Source organism: Meriones unguiculatus, chromosome 10 (assembly GCF_030254825.1).
Source record: "Meriones unguiculatus strain TT.TT164.6M chromosome 10, Bangor_MerUng_6.1, whole genome shotgun sequence".
In the NCBI taxonomy this organism is placed as follows: Eukaryota; Metazoa; Chordata; class Mammalia; order Rodentia; family Muridae; genus Meriones; species Meriones unguiculatus.
In genome coordinates, this window is record NC_083358.1 from 17620133 (window position 1) to 17638613 (window position 18481).

The window sequence follows — 18481 nt, forward strand, 5'->3', positions numbered from 1 at the left end:
CGTGTTCATGGGAACCAATGGAGGATCTTGAAGCTCTATCTAGAGAACAGCAGACTGAAAAAGGATCTAAAACGTGGAGAATAGTCACACTCTAGGACTTACAGTGGAAAAAAAGGCCTAAATCTTAAAAAAGACTGCGAAGGAGGAAAACAACCTTTAAGGAATATCCATGATAAGAGAACTTCAATTTTTATGATTCACAAAATACAAAAGGCAGCATGAGGAAATAACAGGAGCACAGGATTTCATGAGGACCTCAGAATGGTGATGGTCATGTCTAACCAACACAATATTTCAAGAGATTATGGCTAAGGATTTTCTGGAATTAAGGAAATTAGTTCATACTTCAAAAAAAAAAAAAGGAATTCAAGTGTAGTAGACTAAAGAAAGTGCATACCTAAATGCATTACAATAATAAAGCCCAAGGAAATCAAAGACAAAGTCCTGGAAGCAGAGAAAGACACGGCATTGCCCTCAATGGATCCATAGATAGAATTATACCTGATGTGTTAGCTGAAACCGTGTAAATTTTAAAAGGAAAGAACTTCAGCCTGACCAAGGGGGAAAATATGACAACCAAGAAGTCTATAGAAATTTTTCAGGTTTTTAATTTTTGTCTGAAATGTTATTATTTTGTTTTTACCTTTCAAGGACACTAGAATGCTAAAATGCTCCCAGTCTGTTTTTTTTTTTTTTTTTTTTCCTTTAGCACTTTTATGATGTCACTCTGTATCTTACAGCTTTCCTAATTAAGAGTTTGCCATCAGAACTATGAGTGTTCCTTTAAAGGTAAAGTGTCTTTTTTTTTTAAATCATTTTGTAATGCTGTCTTTGCTTTTTAAACAATAATGTGCCTACATTGGCTTTAAATGCATCATGAACCAAAGGAAGAAACGACATGTCCTTTATTGATGTTGGAGACAAATTTGCAAAATTCAAAACACATTTTTAAAAGTCTATAAAGTCTGATGACCTGGATCTGATAGAGGAGAAAGTGGAGAATATGCCTGGACTCAGAGGCACAGGAGTAGACTATCTGAACAGGATCCTAGGAGCATATAGGCACAAAAAGAACAATTAATAAATGGGGCCTCATGACACTAAAAAGCTACTACTATTATTCTGCTAAACCGGCACAGTATTAAACTGACTTCTAATGACTTCATTGGTGTTGTACCCATTGATCAGTGCCTTCTTTCAACCCTCCTCACGGAAGCTTCCTATTCGTAGATGGTAATGAACACAGAGAGCTACAACTGGCCAAAGTGCAAAGAAGAAATGAGAGGCTGTGGGATTCTTGGTCCTAAGTGGAATGTCTATATAATATTCCCTCCTCGTCCCAAGGCTCAAGAATTACTGCAGAAGAAAGGGCAGAAAGATGTGGTGGATGACTACAAGGCAACAGTGTTTTCCAGACCCAACGGGGCAGCTGCACAAATACGCTAACAGCAGTTAATGGCAGCACGAACAAGACCTGCACAAGCTAATGCCACACAACGTCCTGGCTTGGAGAGGGGAAGTAGGCAGGAAATGCTCTAGAAAACGAGCTGTTGGCAACTGATAGCTGCCAGGAATGGGAGAGTCAGTCTGCATTAGGGTATGGTTCCTAGTAGAACTAACACATACCATTGGATGATCGCACTTGTAAGGGCCCACAGGCAGCACAAACTGTATTTGATGTCTTTTTAAAAGAGGACACCAAGTTGGGTGGGTAGCAAAGGGGATGGATATGAGGGGAGTTAGAGGAGATGATGAATATGATCAAAATACATTGTATGAAAATTGTTAAGCTACTGAAAAGAAAAAATATATCTTTAAAAATCAAGATGACAGTTCAGTAGACCAGGATAAGGTTGCAAAGCCAGAAATTAAAAAAAAAAAGATTCTACATATTTGAAAATGTGCACACATTTGTTCTAATAAAAGACACACAGATAAAGATAAGCTTATATTAGTACCCCCACAGCACAAATACAGATACTAACTTGGTTAAAGGGAAAAAATGTTTGAAAATGTCATTTCTTGTCAAAGTGGAAGGGAACATGAGACAATTCACCCTTCTCCATTTCTGGAGTGAGTTTGGCAACATGAACCAAAATATCAACCAAAATCACCACACTGTAGGCTCTGAGTCTCACTCCTAGGAATGAATCCTGTGGGTATGCTTCATACAGTGCTTTCTTTCTTTCTTTCTTTCTTTCTTTCTTTCTTTCTGTCTGTCTGTCTGTCTGTCTGTCTTTCTTTCTTTCTTTCCTTTCTTTTTTCTAAGATTTTTTAAGTTTTTTTTTTTAACAGGGTTTCTCTGTGTAGCCGTGGACTTTGTAGGCCAGGCTGGCCCTGAACTCACCTGTCTTAGAGATATGTACCACCATGGCCAGTGACAGTGCTATTCTTAATAAGCAGGAAGTGAAAGAGCAACTCATGGGTGAGGAGAAGACTATCACAGACTTTTCACTCCTCTAAAAGCAGCGCTCTGTGCAGATAGAAAAAGCATAAACTCGAGGAAGGATCTGTATGCGCATTATTAAGTGGAAAAAATGGTGTGTAGGACAGTCTATATTGTAATTTATATTCTGTGCGCAGAAGGAAGACACTATGCGTTCACATTTGCATTTAGTTGCATAAAAGCTATCTAAGAAATGAACAAAATGATAGTGGGTTGGGTAAATGAGAAAATAAGAAAGCAAAAATTTAAATATATACTTCTACAAATGTTTCTTTCATTTTATTTTAAAGCATTTGACTAGATCATCCATCCAAAATCTTCAGTGAAAAAAAAAAAAAGAGAAGAGGAATTATTGTAGGTAGGGCTTACAATAAACATGTAAAACTGCTAGGCAGTCCAATAATACCATAAATATAAACTGAGACGCAATCCCATAATAAAGTATGCTAACAAAAATTAAAGTTTGGCAGTACCTTTTGGTACTATATTGGGAAGGATGTGGAAAACAAAATTTCTCATGTATTGCTGAAGAAAATAGAAATTGGTGTAGTCACGACTCAGGAAAACGTCACATGACATGTCTTTGTAACTCAGCAACTGTGCCTATGGGTTTGTATTCAAAGAGAAGATCTCAGCCAGCTCTACGACACTGTACAAAGATGCTCAGGGCAGCACTGTCCATGATTACAGCAAAATCAGGAGCAGCCCAAATAGTCAGCAGAAAAATAGATAACATAGGGCATGTTTAGGTCTGAGGAGATGGCTCACTCAGTGGAGTGCCTGTTGTGCAAGCAGGAGGACCTGAGTTCAGATCTCCAGCGTCCGAGTAAAAGCCACGCATGGCCGTGTGCACCTGTAACCTTAGCCCTGGAGGTGCTGAGGCAGGCAGATGCCCCGCACTCACTGGCCAGCCAGTCCAGGCAATCAGTGCCTCCAGGTTGAATGAGACACCTTGTCTCAGATAATAATGTGGAGGGTAATAGACAGACATCCAGCATTGGCTTCTGGCCTCAATATACATACACACAAAATTAAAAATTATGTATACCCACTGTGGTGGTTTGAATAAAGATGGTTCCCACAGGCCCATAGGCAGTGGCACTGTTAGGAGGTGTGGCCTTTTTGGAGGAGGTATGGCTTTGTTGGAGGAGGTGTGCTACTAGGGAGTGGGCTCTTGAGGTCTCAGAAGCTCAAGCCAGTTCTCTTCCTGCTGCCTGAGAATCCAGATGTACAAGTCTCGGCTAACTCTCCAGCACTGCGTCTGCCTGCACTCTCCCATGCTTCCTGTCTTCGTGATAATGAACTAAACCTCTGAAACCATAAGCCAACCTTAATTAAATATTTTCTTTTGTAGGTGTTACCATGGTCATGGTGTCCTTCATAGCAATAGAAACCCTAAGACACATACATGTGCTTGTGCATATATGTGCAGGAACATACGCATAGTGTTTTCACATTCTACAATTTCACATTCAACAGGTCTACAATTAAAAGAGCAACTGGAGTGAAAAGAAATATAAATGTACAGTTTAAGGAGAAAAAGAACATCAGGAAATTTAATGTTGGAGCCAAGGCTTGTGCTGAAAGAGATGACAAGGTTAGAGAAAGGCCTGACAAGAAACGGAAAAGAGCTGTGTCCTTGAGGCATGACCCTACCCAGCAAAGGAGTCAAAAGGAAATGCCTATGGAATTTTTCTGATCTTAAAACAAAGGTATTCCTAGGCTATAAAGAAAAACTCATCCACATGTAATTCAAGGAAGGGGGTCAGGCTCCACCCTAAGCAGGCAGCTGGACTTGGCTGCATCAGCCACGTGGTTTCAGAGGCATGAAGGGTACATCGGTAAAGGGGCTGTGGAATCCTCTAGAGTCATGAAGACCCAGCGAGGCCAGGTGTGTTGACAGGGGACTTCCTGCATGGAGGCCCTGACAGGTCACTGTATGAAGTTGTGAAAGTGAAGCCTGGCTTGTGCTGGAGACCCCAAGATGTTAGAGGGGCCAGAGCTGTAGAGTATCTGCCAAGGAGGGCTGCATGCAGGGAGTGGAGCCAGCCCGAGAGAGAGAAGTGTGCAACAATCGGGAAAGCAGGGAGGTTGGGGACACCTAACCCCCTTGCCGTCAGACACAGAGCTGCAGGATATGGGGTTTTCCCTGCTGGGTTCCAGTCTTGCTTTGATACAATATTTCCTCGCCCAGCCCCATTCATCCCTTTTGGAATGACAAAGGGTGGTCTGTGCCAATGTATCTTGGAAGTAGGCAATTTGCCTTTTGATTTTACAAGGGGCTACAATTTTGAGATTGCTTTGAGTCTCAGAAGAGACTCTAGACTTTTCAACTGTGTTGAGATTGTGAGAGACTTGGGGATTTTTGAAATCCTACTAAGTTATTTTGCTTTATGATATAGCCACAAGCCTAGGGGGGCCTGGGAGTGAAATGTGCCACTTGGAATGAGAATGGCCCCTATAGGCCATGAGAATGCTTGGTTCCTAGCTGGTAAGACAGTTTGAGGATTAGGAAGTGGGACCTTGTCGGTGGAGGTTTGTCACTGGGAGTGGGCTTTGAAGTTTCAAAAGCCCATACCATTTCCAGTTAGCTCTCCGTCTCCCTGTATCTCTCTGTCTCTCTCTTGGCCTCGTGCTTGTGTCTCAGGATGTAAGTCTGCAGCTGCTACCCCAGCATCAGCCCCGCTGCCTGCCTCCGTGCTCCCTGCAATGATGCCCATGGATTCACCCTCTGAATTTGCAAGCCCCCAATAAACTCTTTCTTCCGCAAACTGCTTTGGTAGTGGTGTCTCATCATGGAGGAAGCAAGAGCTCATTGGGTTTTGGTTTTTGTCCCAGACTGTTGGAACATTTGCTTATTACATGCATTTTCCTAAAGATAACCTTTAAAAGGGCACAGGACGGAGGGGGTGGCACGCTCGTGGGAATGCAGAGGCTTGTGGCTCTGGGCTGGCAGAGCCTCCTCGGATTCCCTGGTCCAGCTTCTGGGGTTGAGTGCCGCAGTGCAGGATAGCCAGAATCATTTATTACATCCCAGGAAAAATAAATTCCGCGGAAGGTCTCATTACATTTTGCCAGGTTTACCGCTATCAATCAAGCAAAGGCAAACATGAACGAAACTAATTTTCCAAAACTAAATGTGAAGCTAGCTGTGTACATAATGCGTTCCTTTCTGCGGCTTCAGAACTTGCAGATAACAGAGGATGTGGGTGTATGAAGTAAAATAGATGAGGGGGGCCATGGAGTCTCAAGGGAACAAGTTGATGGAGAGAGTGAATGCTTCTCATATCTTGGTCACAGCAGGATCAGATTTACCACTGACATATGCATCCTGCTCGACCAAAACTCCTGGTCAGCGCTCTTTAGTCTGGGAAGCTGAAATGGAGAAATCCGAGCTCACCAGCCACGTGAGCACCTTTTCTTGTCTCTATGATTAAAATACCTGACAGGACACAACTTAAGGGAGAAAGGGTTTCTTTGTAGTTGGAGGGGATGGAGCCCACGGGGTGGGAGAGGCACACAAAGAGGACTATGCAACAACTGGTCACATTGTATCCACTGTCAGGAGCTGAGAGCCCACAGGAGGTAGGTGAGGCTGGGTTATAAAACCCCACAACCTGCCCCCGGTGGCCCACTTCCTCTAAGGGAGGCTCCATCACCTTCCCAGAACATCGCCAGCATCTGGGGACCATGAGCCTATGGGACACTTTAAATCCAAGCCATAACTCCAGCACATCAGCAACAAGACTAAACTTGCCATTGCTCTGCACCAGAGGCAGTGCAGGTATGTGAGGGGCAGGGCCAGCTGAGGGCACAGCAGGGACTTGGCTCCAAGTTCAGGTTTTACTTAGACACAGTCATTAAACATCTCTGGGGAGGTTGCTTACTCATCTCTGAAACAAGAAGAGGTAAAGAAATGTCTTCTAGCCCCCACGTCTTTCCCTAGGGTCTAGCTCTGTAAATGGGTGGAAACGAAAAGATGATATCGAGTGAAGTAACCCAAACCCAGAAAGACAAGAACCATATGCTCTCTGTCACCAGAGGCTCCTAGCTCCACCTTAAGGGATGAGCAGATATTCAGGAGTAACTGCAGAAATCAAGAAAGTAAAAACAAAACAACCAACAAACCAAAAAACAAAACAATGCCACAGTAGGATAGGGTTGGGCAGCAACAGAGAGGACACAGAAGGATACAAGGGATCTGATCAGGGAAATGGAAAAAGGAGGGATGTGATTAAGGGTTGGGGGTCTAATTAAGGGAGATAAATACAGGAGGAGAGTAAAATAACAGTAATAATGTCTGAAAACTCATAAGGAATTAGTTAGCTACCTAAAGTAACATACTATACATAAGTCTGTACATAAATATGCATATATAGGTTAAGTGAAATTGTCTCCTATGGGCTGACAATGCTTCCTCCAAGAGCCAAAGACACCTAACAAAACTCCGACCTGAGGCATGAGACGTCCTCTTTTGACTGATTGGTCAGGGTTGTCCACAGGAGAATCCCAAACATTACAGACTATTGCTACTGCCCTTGGTTGCTCCCCAGAAGAGGAAGGCACGTCCCCATTGTTAGAGACACCACGTGCTTCGGATGCAGGGCCCAGAGGCCCCCCAAGCTGAAACTGACCTCAATGCCTTTTCCCTGAGGACTAGCTTTTATGGTGGCAGGAGGCTCCTGCCACTCTCCAAAGGAGGGGAACAAACAGCAGTCCTACCCAGCTATGGCGTCTGCGAACCACAACAATGACCAGCATGGCACAATAACCCTGGGTGTAAAGTTGTGGCGCGCACACATTAGTGGTGGCCAGCAGCTCTCTAATTAGACTTAAGAGATTCTCAACAAGAAGGAAATGAGGCACTAGGTGCTGGTGACCTAGTCAACTACCCAGGACTAGTAAAGCCATAGATCTTGAGGGAGAACTACAACTGCCATTTTACTAAACCAACCAAATCCCTAATATTGTATTCTAAATATTTGTCTTTATACCCACAGATATGTGTAGTCCTCGCTCTTCATCAAGGAAACGTCTTTTTACATGAGATAGGGACTATTACATAAAACCATAACCAATCAAAATGCCAGAGTCAAGTTCTAGTAGATACACTTACAAAACAACCTCCATAGCTAAGGTTTGGAGAACACCAGGGAAGAGGGGGTGGAAAGACTGTAAAATCCAGAGTGATGATCAGGGAGTTTGAGACTGTGTCTCCTGGTAATTCCAGAAGCTGCACCCATAAAGCCTCACCAGCATGACTGAACTAAAGAGGAACGGAACTAGGACAACAGTAGACATGCTCACACGGACAGGGGAGACCATGAAGCCTCAACCTCACACAAAGAACTACAGGCAACCAAGGAGAAACAGTCTTCCCCAGAGAAAAGCACATGATTGGCTATGCAATGCAAAATGGCCAACCCTGGAACCATACACACAAGCAGTATAATACTGACTGAGCAGGTTATATTTAGAAATGTGTATGCATACTCATACATACACACACACACACACACACACATGCATGTAACAATAATTAAGGGGGGAAGGCCATTAATTTGAGAGGAAGAGGGGTATACAGGAGGGTTTGAAGGGAGGAAAGGGAAGTAGGGGAATGATGCAATTATATAATAATCTTAGAAAAAAAACAAACCTCTAGGCTGGAAAGAAAGCTCAGTGTCAGGCTTTGCTTGTCTAGCATATACAAGGCTCTAGGCCCCTCTCTATTCCTGGGGTGAAGTCCTCTAAGGTCCCTTCAAAGGCTAACACCCAATGATATGAGACTCTTCACCAAAAAAACATCCCAACAGCCAAAGATTCCTATCCTAAATTATGAAATAAGGCATAGGGGAAGGAAAACTAGGTCTGAGGGGTCTTCCTTGACTCTTCAGCCATGTAAAAATATTTGCTTCTTTTACGCCTATGTTTTTAAACATTCTGATAATAATGGTGTACCATAATTATGACAGTCATGCAACGGAAGAAAATTCATGCAGGCAAGTTTGTGTGAATAACACAGGGCAGAGGTTATTTAGCTGCTCCACTTGCTCACCCTATTATTTTCCAGTATTCCTTCCTCAGCTTTAACAGGCATAAAAAAGAAATCCTTTATAGCTTTAGAAAGTATGCCAAAGTAAAACATGCAAATGGATGGTAAACTACCCTGTGAAGAACTAGCAATGTGATTATTAGATATGCTTATGTATCTAATAATAATACATCCTCTTGCGTTTGCAGGGGATGGGGAAGCCTACCTTCCAACATCTGGCTCCTGCCCTGAAGTATGCTGAGTAAGCCCACAGCTCCATTTCCCGAGTCTGCCAGTGGTTAATGTCACCTTTATGTGACAACAATCCCACCAGGCATTGATTCTTATGTCTTTGGCTCATCCAAGTAACTGAGTGTTCGGTAAAGATGTCTTTTTTATGTAAGATGAAGTTGTTTTGTGAATACTAATCTCAGGAAGGACATTTAATACCGGCTACTGATAAATGACTTTTCTTTATACTTCTTTGCATTAGTCTCTGGGAAGCCCTTAGATTATATGAAGTTTCCTAACACTCAGCTGAAATTTTCAGGACTTAAGCAGCTGAGCCATTTGTTTGCCCTGCCAGATTCATGTGTTGTTCCTATTTCTCAGCTTTATTGACATAAATCAGAGGCTTTCATACATGTATATAACATGTTTTGATCAAATCCTCTCTCCGTTCCCTTCCTCCCAGCTCCTCTCCTACCACTTCTCCCTCCCAACATCATGTGCTCATTTTTTAAAATCCACTGAGCCCTCTTAGTGCTGCTGGTAAATAGATAGGTATAGGGCAGCTACTGGTATAAATGTTTTTTATTTCCTCAGAAGAGGGGATGAGATGAGCACTGTACCCAAGATTTACTAATACATGGCTTGGGCTGAGCCCAGAGTGTTTCTACCTAACTAATCCATAGGCCTGGACTTGGAAGCTTCTAGCCTCCCTATAATCTAATCTTCTGCCAGTCAGGACCTCACCGGCCTCAGCTTCCAACCTTTGTCTGCTAACATAGGTCTAGAATGTTTTCAGCTTCCGAGACTTACTGCTAAATAAATTCACCCTTCCTAACTCTTTCTGAACGCTGGCTGGCCTAACTCAAACTCCTGGAACAAAGTCCTCTCCAGCCTGACTGATTTAAACCAGCTTCTCTCGACTTCTGACTGATTGTTCTGCTTGGGAAAACTACCTTGAACTCCATGGACTGAAGTGCAGCAACTGAACTGACTGTACAAACCAAACAGAACTGCACAAACTCAGCTGAACTCAAGTGTACGCAACTGAACACACCAAACTCAACTCCCCTCCCCCTACTTCTTGCACTGCTCTTAAAGAGCTACCACTAACTCATTCTGTCAAATCTTTCTCTGATTCATCACTTTGTCTGTCCAGTGATTAGATGTCACTGTTTGGGATTAAAGGTGTGTACTAAAGAAGTGTCTGTATTCCATCCAGATCACAGAGACCTAGGTCTTTGGATGTGATCTCTTGCCAGAGTAGCCACGTTGCTGGATTAAAATTCCTCTACATACTGGAGCCTGGGTAGTCTTTTAGAAGCTGCATCCCTGGAAAAAAAAAAAAAAAGGACTCTTTTCCCTGATCCCTAGAGGCCATCATTGCCAATGGCTCTTCAAGTGGGGCTGGCGATCAACACAGAAAACCACCACAGGTGATGCAGAGAATAGGAGAAAGTGAAGGTTTAAATGAGAATCTATACCACACGGCCCCACCCCCACCCCCACCCCCAGGCTCAGGGACCAGCTCAGAAAAGCCAGAGGTAGTGGCTAGCTGCAGCAGACGAGGGCTTGTCAGACATGAGATGGACACTATTACACAAGTCGATTTGTTTCTGTCACAGTCGCCCTGGTTTAGAAATAAGAGGGAGCCTAGACTGGCCTTGAACTCACTATTGTCCCGTGTGCCTCCCAAGCGGCAGGGGACACCATGGCAGCTCACTTTGTCTTGTTCTCATCAATATAACTTTGAGAAGTTCAACGTGCAATCTCTTCTGCAGGAGTGAGTAGACAGTTAAAGGTAACTTCATCCTAGCTGAGAAAACCCAGCTTCCTAAGCTTACTTAATTTTACCATACAGTAATACTTGGGGAACAAAGAGGGAGGAAGCGGGAAGGGGAGAACTCTGGTTCAGGAAAATGTGAGCAAGCAGATACTAGGTCTTGGTGAGGCACTATATTTGACTCTCCTTAAGTACCAGGGTACTGGTTCAAACTCCTGTCATAAAAGGCAAAGAAACGGAGCTACGGCTTATCAAGAACACGTCCAGGGGAACAACACAGCTGACAGGACAAACACAACTGTTAGAAGCAAAACTGAGCACTTCCTGCTGAGGAGAAGTCAGTGAGCTTTCTCCTAGAGCATTGTTTGAGGAAGCATGAAGAAAAGACATTCATCTATAGCCAATATTAAATGTCCTTCCTGAAATCAAGCCACACTTCATGCAGCTGCAGAGAGCTCAGCCTGACGCTTATTTGGTGACATGGGAAGACAGAGATCACGGCTGCCTGGAAGGGGCCCATGATTTTATGTGAGAAGGCAATCATTACTGCTTTACCCTAAAGGAAGGTTCTGGGCATTGATAACCTACAATAAAGATGAAAGCATGTTCTTATCAGCAGTCCATTTTATGCCACCAATACTGTCTTCAGTCTTCAGAAAATTATTCATTTACCACAGAAGTAAAGTAAGTTGGCAGAAGTACTTCAGGGTATGGACGTTAATGTTTCCAAGATTAGCTAAGTTTTAATACACAAAACATTCATTGTGGTTCAAACTACCTTTCCTTCAGTGCACGTGTATCAGTGTAAGCATGGGTGTCATTTCAAATACTTCTACAATAGGGAAACTGGAATTCAGGCCCTCCGTGAGAATGGATTGCATTTCAAACTCGGAAAATACTTGTACATTAATAAGAGAGATACATTAATAAGGAAACATTTTTGGGTGTAAAGAGCAGTTCTTAGGGGTTCAGAGGCTACATCTGAATTCTAACTGAGGATTGGATGGAATATGTGTCCTTCAGGAAGCCACTCAATTTCATACCATTTCAGTTTCCCCTCTTAAAATCCAGATGGGACTAGACTGTGACTACAGTTAGACTGTGAGTGGGTTAGGCTGTGAGTGGGTTAGACTGTGAGTGGGTTAGGCTGTGAGAGGTTAGACTGTGAGTGGGTTAGGCTGTGAGTGGGTTAGACTGTGAGAGGTTAGACTGTGAGTGGGTTAGGCTGTGAGTGGGTTAGACTGTGAGTGGGTTAGGCTGTGAGTGGGTTAGGCTGTGAGTGGGTTAGACTGTGAGTGGGTTAGACTGTGAGTGGGTTAGGCTGTGAGTGGGTTAGGCTGAGTGGGTTAGACTGTGAGTGGGTTAGACTGTGAGAGGTTAGGCTGTGAGTGGGTTAGACTGTGAGTGGGTTAGGCTGTGAGTGGGTTAGACTGTGAGTGGGTTAGGCTGTGAGTGGGTTAGAATATGAGTGGGTTAGACTGTGAGTGGGTTAGGCTGTGAGTGGGTTAGGCTGTGAGTGGGTTAGGCTGTGAGTGGGTTAGGCTCACTGAGACCACGTCAGACGGTGACTGGGTGACAGTACGCCTGGTCTTTCAAGTTTTGACTCTAGCATGTGAATAATCTAAAATGGCTAATCTCAAATCCCAATAAAACTTTTCTAAAATATAATGCAACATATTAAGATGCATTTACTTATAAATTATGCTTCTACATTGGAGCATTTTATGATGATGTATTTAAATACATTACAAGGATGAGTTAAAATAAAATATGCAGTATTTTAAAAGTAAGTTAAAAAAAAAAACCTAATAATTTTGTGAGGACAAAAGCACAGGTTATTCCTTTTCAGAGCCCTGGCTTAAAATCTTGCATATAGTGACCCAAAGGTAATTTTTTAGGACACCTTTTTTTTTTTCTTCCACTGGTTTTTATGGACTGACAAAATCAAACATGCTATCTTACAAAGATGTGGACATCAAAGTGGGAAAAATTGATCACTGATTGAGTTTATAAGCACTCATTTCTAAATGTCACTCGCTACTGACACCAACAGCTAATAACAGGAAGGCCGTGGTTAAAATTCAATTCCACAGTACTCGGAATAACACTAGTCAGCGAGTTCATCCCAGGTATGTCAGGCGTCAGGGATCTCACTCAGCATAAAAGTACCAAATGGAACAATTTAATAATGAAATAAAATAACGACAACGAGAGGACAATTTTCAGAGTCACTAAAAAAAATATATATATATCTATATATATCTATATATATATATATATATATATCCACCTGGGGATTGTTTCTTTTAAATGTCAAACTTTAAATAAGAAGACAGAGAAAAGTTGAGAGTAAAAGGACAAAAAGAGTCTTGCATGCCCACATTAATCAAAAAAGGAAGCTTTTCTACTGCACAAATGTCAGACCAAGCGCATCGTAATGTCAGGACTCTCACTACCATTAAGGAATTTCATAATGATAAACTGTTAATTCAACAGAAAGTTACATTAATACTGCATGTATGCATACCAAGTATTATAATTTCCAAATGCCAAAATGAAAATTGATAGCACAGAAATTGAAATGCTGAATCCAGAATTATACTTGTGAATTTTAAATAACTTTCACCATCTGTCCAAAACGGATAAGAAGTTAGTAGAGCTATAGGCCAAACGGCATGATTATTTGTAAACTTGACCCCATCGCCATTTATGGAACGCGTAACCTTCTCGAGTTACAGGGGACACTCACCAAGCTTGAACATATTCTGGGCCATAATGTTATTCTCAACTGATTTCCAGGCCTAAAATCATATTGAATTTATTTTCTGTCACTGGTAGAATTAAAGGCAAAAATCAAAAAACAAACAAACAAAGGAACAACTAGCTATATAATTTCCAAGAGTTTGACTATTACTCAATGTTTGGCTAAATAATTTTTGGGTCCAAGAAAAACTAAAAACAGAAAAATTTAAATCCTTTAGTTTTAAGGGAAATGAAGCATACTAAAATATATGCATTGATGATAAAGAAAAATTTAGATAAAAGATTTTGTCTTAAGTGTAGATATTTAAAATGTTAAAATGTTAAGAGTCATCGCTCTAAGCATTCTCCCTAAGATTGAGAACAGCCACGAGAAGTAAAGTCTGGGAAAATAATAAAGAAGAAAAATAAATAAGGTTTGGAAAATGTGAACAGTAAAGGAATTTAACTAAAAATTGGCCCTCTGAGTAAGCGAATCAAATTGATGATGCCACAATGATAGAGATTTTAACTAAGGACAGAGGAGGAGTGTCAGTGGCCCTGCCAGTACCACAAAGACCATGAGTGGCGGTTCTGAACAACTCTGTGCTTGGAATTTAAGACTTAAAATTATATGACAAAATATTCCTTAACATTGGTTTTGAAAAAACAGTGAGTAATTAAAAATATGCATCTCTTTTGAAAATCAAAGCCCAGCTTGAACAACAACAAAAAAATTCTTAGCCACTTAAGGAAGTAACAATACAGATGTTTAAAAAAGACTTTCCCAAAGAATAAAAGAAGATAATAATTCCTAGTAACCTTCAACTTGCTTTTTGGTTTTTCGAAACAGTTTCTCCATGTAATAGTAGCCCTGGTTGTCCTGGACTCCCTTGTAGACTAGGTTGGTCTTGAACTCACAGAGATCCGCCTGCCTCTGCCTCCTGAGTGCTGGGACTAAAGGCATGTGCCACCATGCCCAGCTTTCAACTTGTATTTTTTTTAAAAGAGCAATTTGTTTCATCAGACCAAAACCTGAGGTAGCTATTATGTAAAAACAAAATTAAAGGATAATTTTTCTCACAAATTTGAACACCACCCCAAATAAAATATTAGCAAATTTATCAAAATTTAAAAATTGTATTTATACTAGAAAGCAGCATGTTCAATCAATTGTCACATCAGAAGGATAAAGAGCACATAATCTTTGATAAGTCAATGAAGGCATTTGATAGATTCAACAACCACCCAAGAATGAAACTCATAAAAAACCCAGAGAGTGAAGGAAACTGTTTTAATCACATAGAGTGTCCACTAGTGAACAGTGATGAAGAATGAGGTAAAGGGAATGGGGGAAACTGATAAGAAAAGAAAGTGATTCCTGGTCTCTCACACGCCATCAAGTCAAACCTTTGGCTGAAGCATAGGAACTAAAACTATATTGCTTCTAGACATTAACTTGGAATATATTCATGACCATAGAGCAGCAAAGGCTGACTTCTAAGCAAGGTGAAAACAAAAATTTATTTTACAAGAAAAACAAAATGGTAACAGATTGTATTACAGTTAAAAAATCACTGCTCATCAAGAGCTGTCACTGGAGAAATAAAAGGTTGGCTACAGGACCGGGAGAAAGACATCTTTCTGACAGGTAAGCAGTATTTATAGTGCTCACTTAGAAAGGTTACTTACAAATGAACAAAACAAGAAAAGCAAACAAGCAAAAGGTTTAAACAAACAGAAAAGATATAGGGATGGTGGGTTATGCGTGAAAAGACGCCTCGTGTCATAAATTAGAGAGACGAGAACCAAAACCACTGTCCGACTCCACTTTACCCTCCTAATGGAGCTGAATCAACACAACGTCACTCCGTGTTAAGATGGGAAGCGGCTGGAATGCTCAGCCTTTGCCGGCGGACTTCACGTAAAACGGCCCAGATGCTTCAGAAAGGGACGTCCTCACGGGGTAAGGAGTGTTTTTACTTAGGTAGGGCCAAAGATTCCTCTTTTGTTTAAGCTAGTTCAAATTTCGGTCTCTCTAGCTGGCTGCCAGTGAATTACTGCTGACAGAGACCGGCAAGGCATACTGCCATGCCACTGGCTGTGTGATGATCTGATGCTGGCCAAGGAAGAGTCAGGACCACTCAACCACAGGTAGTAAGAAGAGGACGCCTTGCTCTGACGCAAATGTACAAAGCCAGCATCTCTGACCTGTGACCTAAATACCATGGCTAGCTCCACTCTGGCTGTGCCCTTCTATTTTCGCTCTGCCGTGCCTCTGCGTACTGCAAAAGACAGCAGTTTATGTGGCTGTAAGTTAAATATTAGAAAAAAAAAAAAACAATGTAATTTTCATGATGATTTACAGGATGTAGCCATCAAGGAAATGTAATTGGCAACAGATACAGTCTAGGATTTATGTGAGATATTAAGGACACTTGCTTGATGCAGGCCACGGGATCTTAAGTAGCGGGGACATGCAGGAATATTTTGAACTAGGATTTACATACATTTAAAAATGCAAGACAAAATGCGGCCACACATCAAATGGAAAGCACATGGGGTGAACATTACTTTTAAGTTTTCGTAAACACACAAAGAACCTCCACCGGCCATTGTAAGTTCTGGGTGTAGGCTCCCTCCTGCGTCCTGACTCCCTCAGGCTTTCGGTGTGGGGCAGCCGATTGATTAGCTGGGGATTCTATGAGACTTGGCATCACTTCTGCTAGAAACATTCATATTCTGGGCTCTTTACTTTTTCGGATCTTAATCCGAGCTCATGCCGCCCTAACGCATCTCAGCGCCCTCATTTCTCCATTTGCCATTTCGTAGTATGCAGAACAAAGTCAAAAGGAAAAACCAAACAGAAAACGAGGCATACCTGTATCGTAATCCACAATGAGCTTTTCGCTGTGATCGCCCACCGTCTGAGGCTCATAGTCAACTTCCAGCTGCATGGACTCGCCCACGTTGAGAATGGCGACCGTTGGCTCTATTGAGAAAGGCCTGCAAGACATGTGCAGACAGTCAGAGCAGACAGCTCACCTCCAGCTCCCTGTCCACAAGAGCTGTGTGATTTTTCCCCTGCTGTCAAAGAAGTTGTTCTAATGTCAAGATAACAGTAATAGGTCAGCAAGGCACGAGGCTGAACAGGAACAGCCGTGTTGCTGCTTGCACTGTTATCTTTCAGTTCTTTTTCATTCGTGGGGCATTCCTGCTGGGGATAAAATGGATAAAGCCTGCCCTCAAGACTCTGGGATGGCAGTGACGGATAGACTGAAACCTGTGTGCAAATACTGTTGTTTGTAAAAGAATACTGCCTTCAGAGGGTTAAAGTCAAGTACAGTGGGAGCTCAGAGGCGAGAGGAAAACTAGTGGAAACTAGTGGAAAACTGTATCAGAGTTCCGAAAGGGAAGTGATGGCGCATTCCTACTAGGAGCACTTAACAAGGTTCTATTGTAAGAAAATGGCAAGAGTGTAGAGAGATAAGGCAAGATCTGAGGGTGCTTAACAGTTGCTACCATCTATAGGCCCAAGAAGTCATGAGAAAGGGGTGGGGGGCCTTAGCGACCTGAAGAGGAACCCCAAGAGAAGGCTGCCTGGGGAGCGAAAGGAGGCAGTGGGCCTAGGGACAGCGGACAGGAACAGACGATACCGCGACGGTTAGTCTCATTGTCAAGTTGACTGCGGCTTTAAATCACGGAGCGGACCGCTGAGGCACACTTCTAGGTAAGTCTGTGAGCGTGCTTCCGCAGAGGCTGGACTAAAAGCCGAAGCCCTGGTCTACCGGCAGGCGGCACTATCCCTCGGCCTAGGGACCCGGCGGAAGAAAGGAGAGAAGGAAGAGGCCAGCAAGGTGTGTCCATCGCAGTGCCGTGAAGAACCTTGCTCTGAGCCAGGTGCTGTGGCACACACCTGTAATCCCAGCACTCGGGGAGGCAGAGGCAGGCAGACCTCTGTGAGTTCGAGGTCAGCCTAGTCTACAAAGCGAGTTCAGGCCAGCTAAGGCTACACAGAGAAACCCTGTCTCGAAAAACAAAACAAACAAGAAGAGTCTTGCTCCTCCCTTCCCTCTCTGTCATAAGACTTGAGGCAACGCCAGTTTTTCCTTGCTTAAGTTATCTCTGGCAGGTGTTTTGTGATGGTTTCATGAAAAGTAGCTGACCCTACGACCCCCTGTTGGCTAAATCCACCCAGAAGCCAAAAGGCCTACTGATCGCCACCACAGAGGTCAGCTTCCTGGGCATGCGCAGTGGAAGAGGGAAGCCAGCACAGAAGGTGAAGGGAAATAGAGCAAGTTCTGCATCTTGGATATAGAACTGGAGACACGGGGGTGCTTCTGAGCAGTGGGAGATAGCTTCACTTTCCTATCCTGGAAGAAAATCGCAAGGGGACCCGATCAACAAACACTTCGAACAACGCATGGAGCTCTTCCTTCTAAACCGGAAATCCAGCCCATTTAATTATTTTCGTGGTCTAGTTCACATCTTTAAATTGCTAATTTTCAAAGTCATGTGTTGGGCAGTGTGGCTGACAGGCTAAGCTGTTTCTGAGTACTTACTTCTAAGATAACAGCGTTTAGAATCATCACCCCTTAAATTTGCCTGTGGATAATGAACTCGGTTTCCGAGGACCTAAGCTTTCTGCGGGGAGGGTACAGAGCAGACACAAGAGTCCCATTAGGTGGTACCTGAGATCATTCCCTAGGACCTCTGTGGTCTCCAGTGATAATAGCTCTTTGCTTTCTCTGCTGTCCCCATTCCCCACCCCGTTTGGATCTCTTCTTCCATTCCTTCATCTTCCTTTCTCTCTCCTTTTCTGGTTCTCGTGATACCAGCTCTGCAGGAAGCCGTTGGCATCGCTGTAGGATACCCCCGAGTTGTTTGCTTCTAAACTGACCTCTGAGTGAGCTTGAGTTATTTAAATCAGTTTTCTTAGCTAGGAAATGGGTCAAGGCAGCACCTGCCTGATAAGGCTACAGCGTGGAGTAGGGGGGTCAATACAGGTAAAGTGTTTGGATGATGTCTGGCGCATGGGGTATTGTAGAATACAAATGTTCACTGTTACTGTTATTTTATCTTCACCAGCATTCCAGCGATGCTGGAAGAGGAATGGAAAGATATACTCAGCTGTTTTGCTAAGTTCGGACTTTCATCACTGCCCCTTTCACCTTCATTCAGCTCTGGGGAGCTGTTAACACACACACACACACACCCACCCACACACACACACACACACACCACATTCCGTTAG

The 18481-nt window shown here is 42.8% G+C and overlaps 1 protein-coding gene across 1 annotated transcript in view; it reads right to left on the bottom strand.

Annotated features, from left to right (window-relative positions):
* Positions 1-18481, bottom strand: part of Hydin (HYDIN axonemal central pair apparatus protein) — a 355607-nt gene that overhangs the window by 268203 nt on the left and 68923 nt on the right. Inside the window, exon 7 of the mRNA XM_021632513.2 lies at positions 16109-16233. Coding sequence (XP_021488188.2) covers positions 16109-16233 — 125 coding nt within the window. The remainder of the gene's footprint in view (positions 1-16108; positions 16234-18481) is intronic.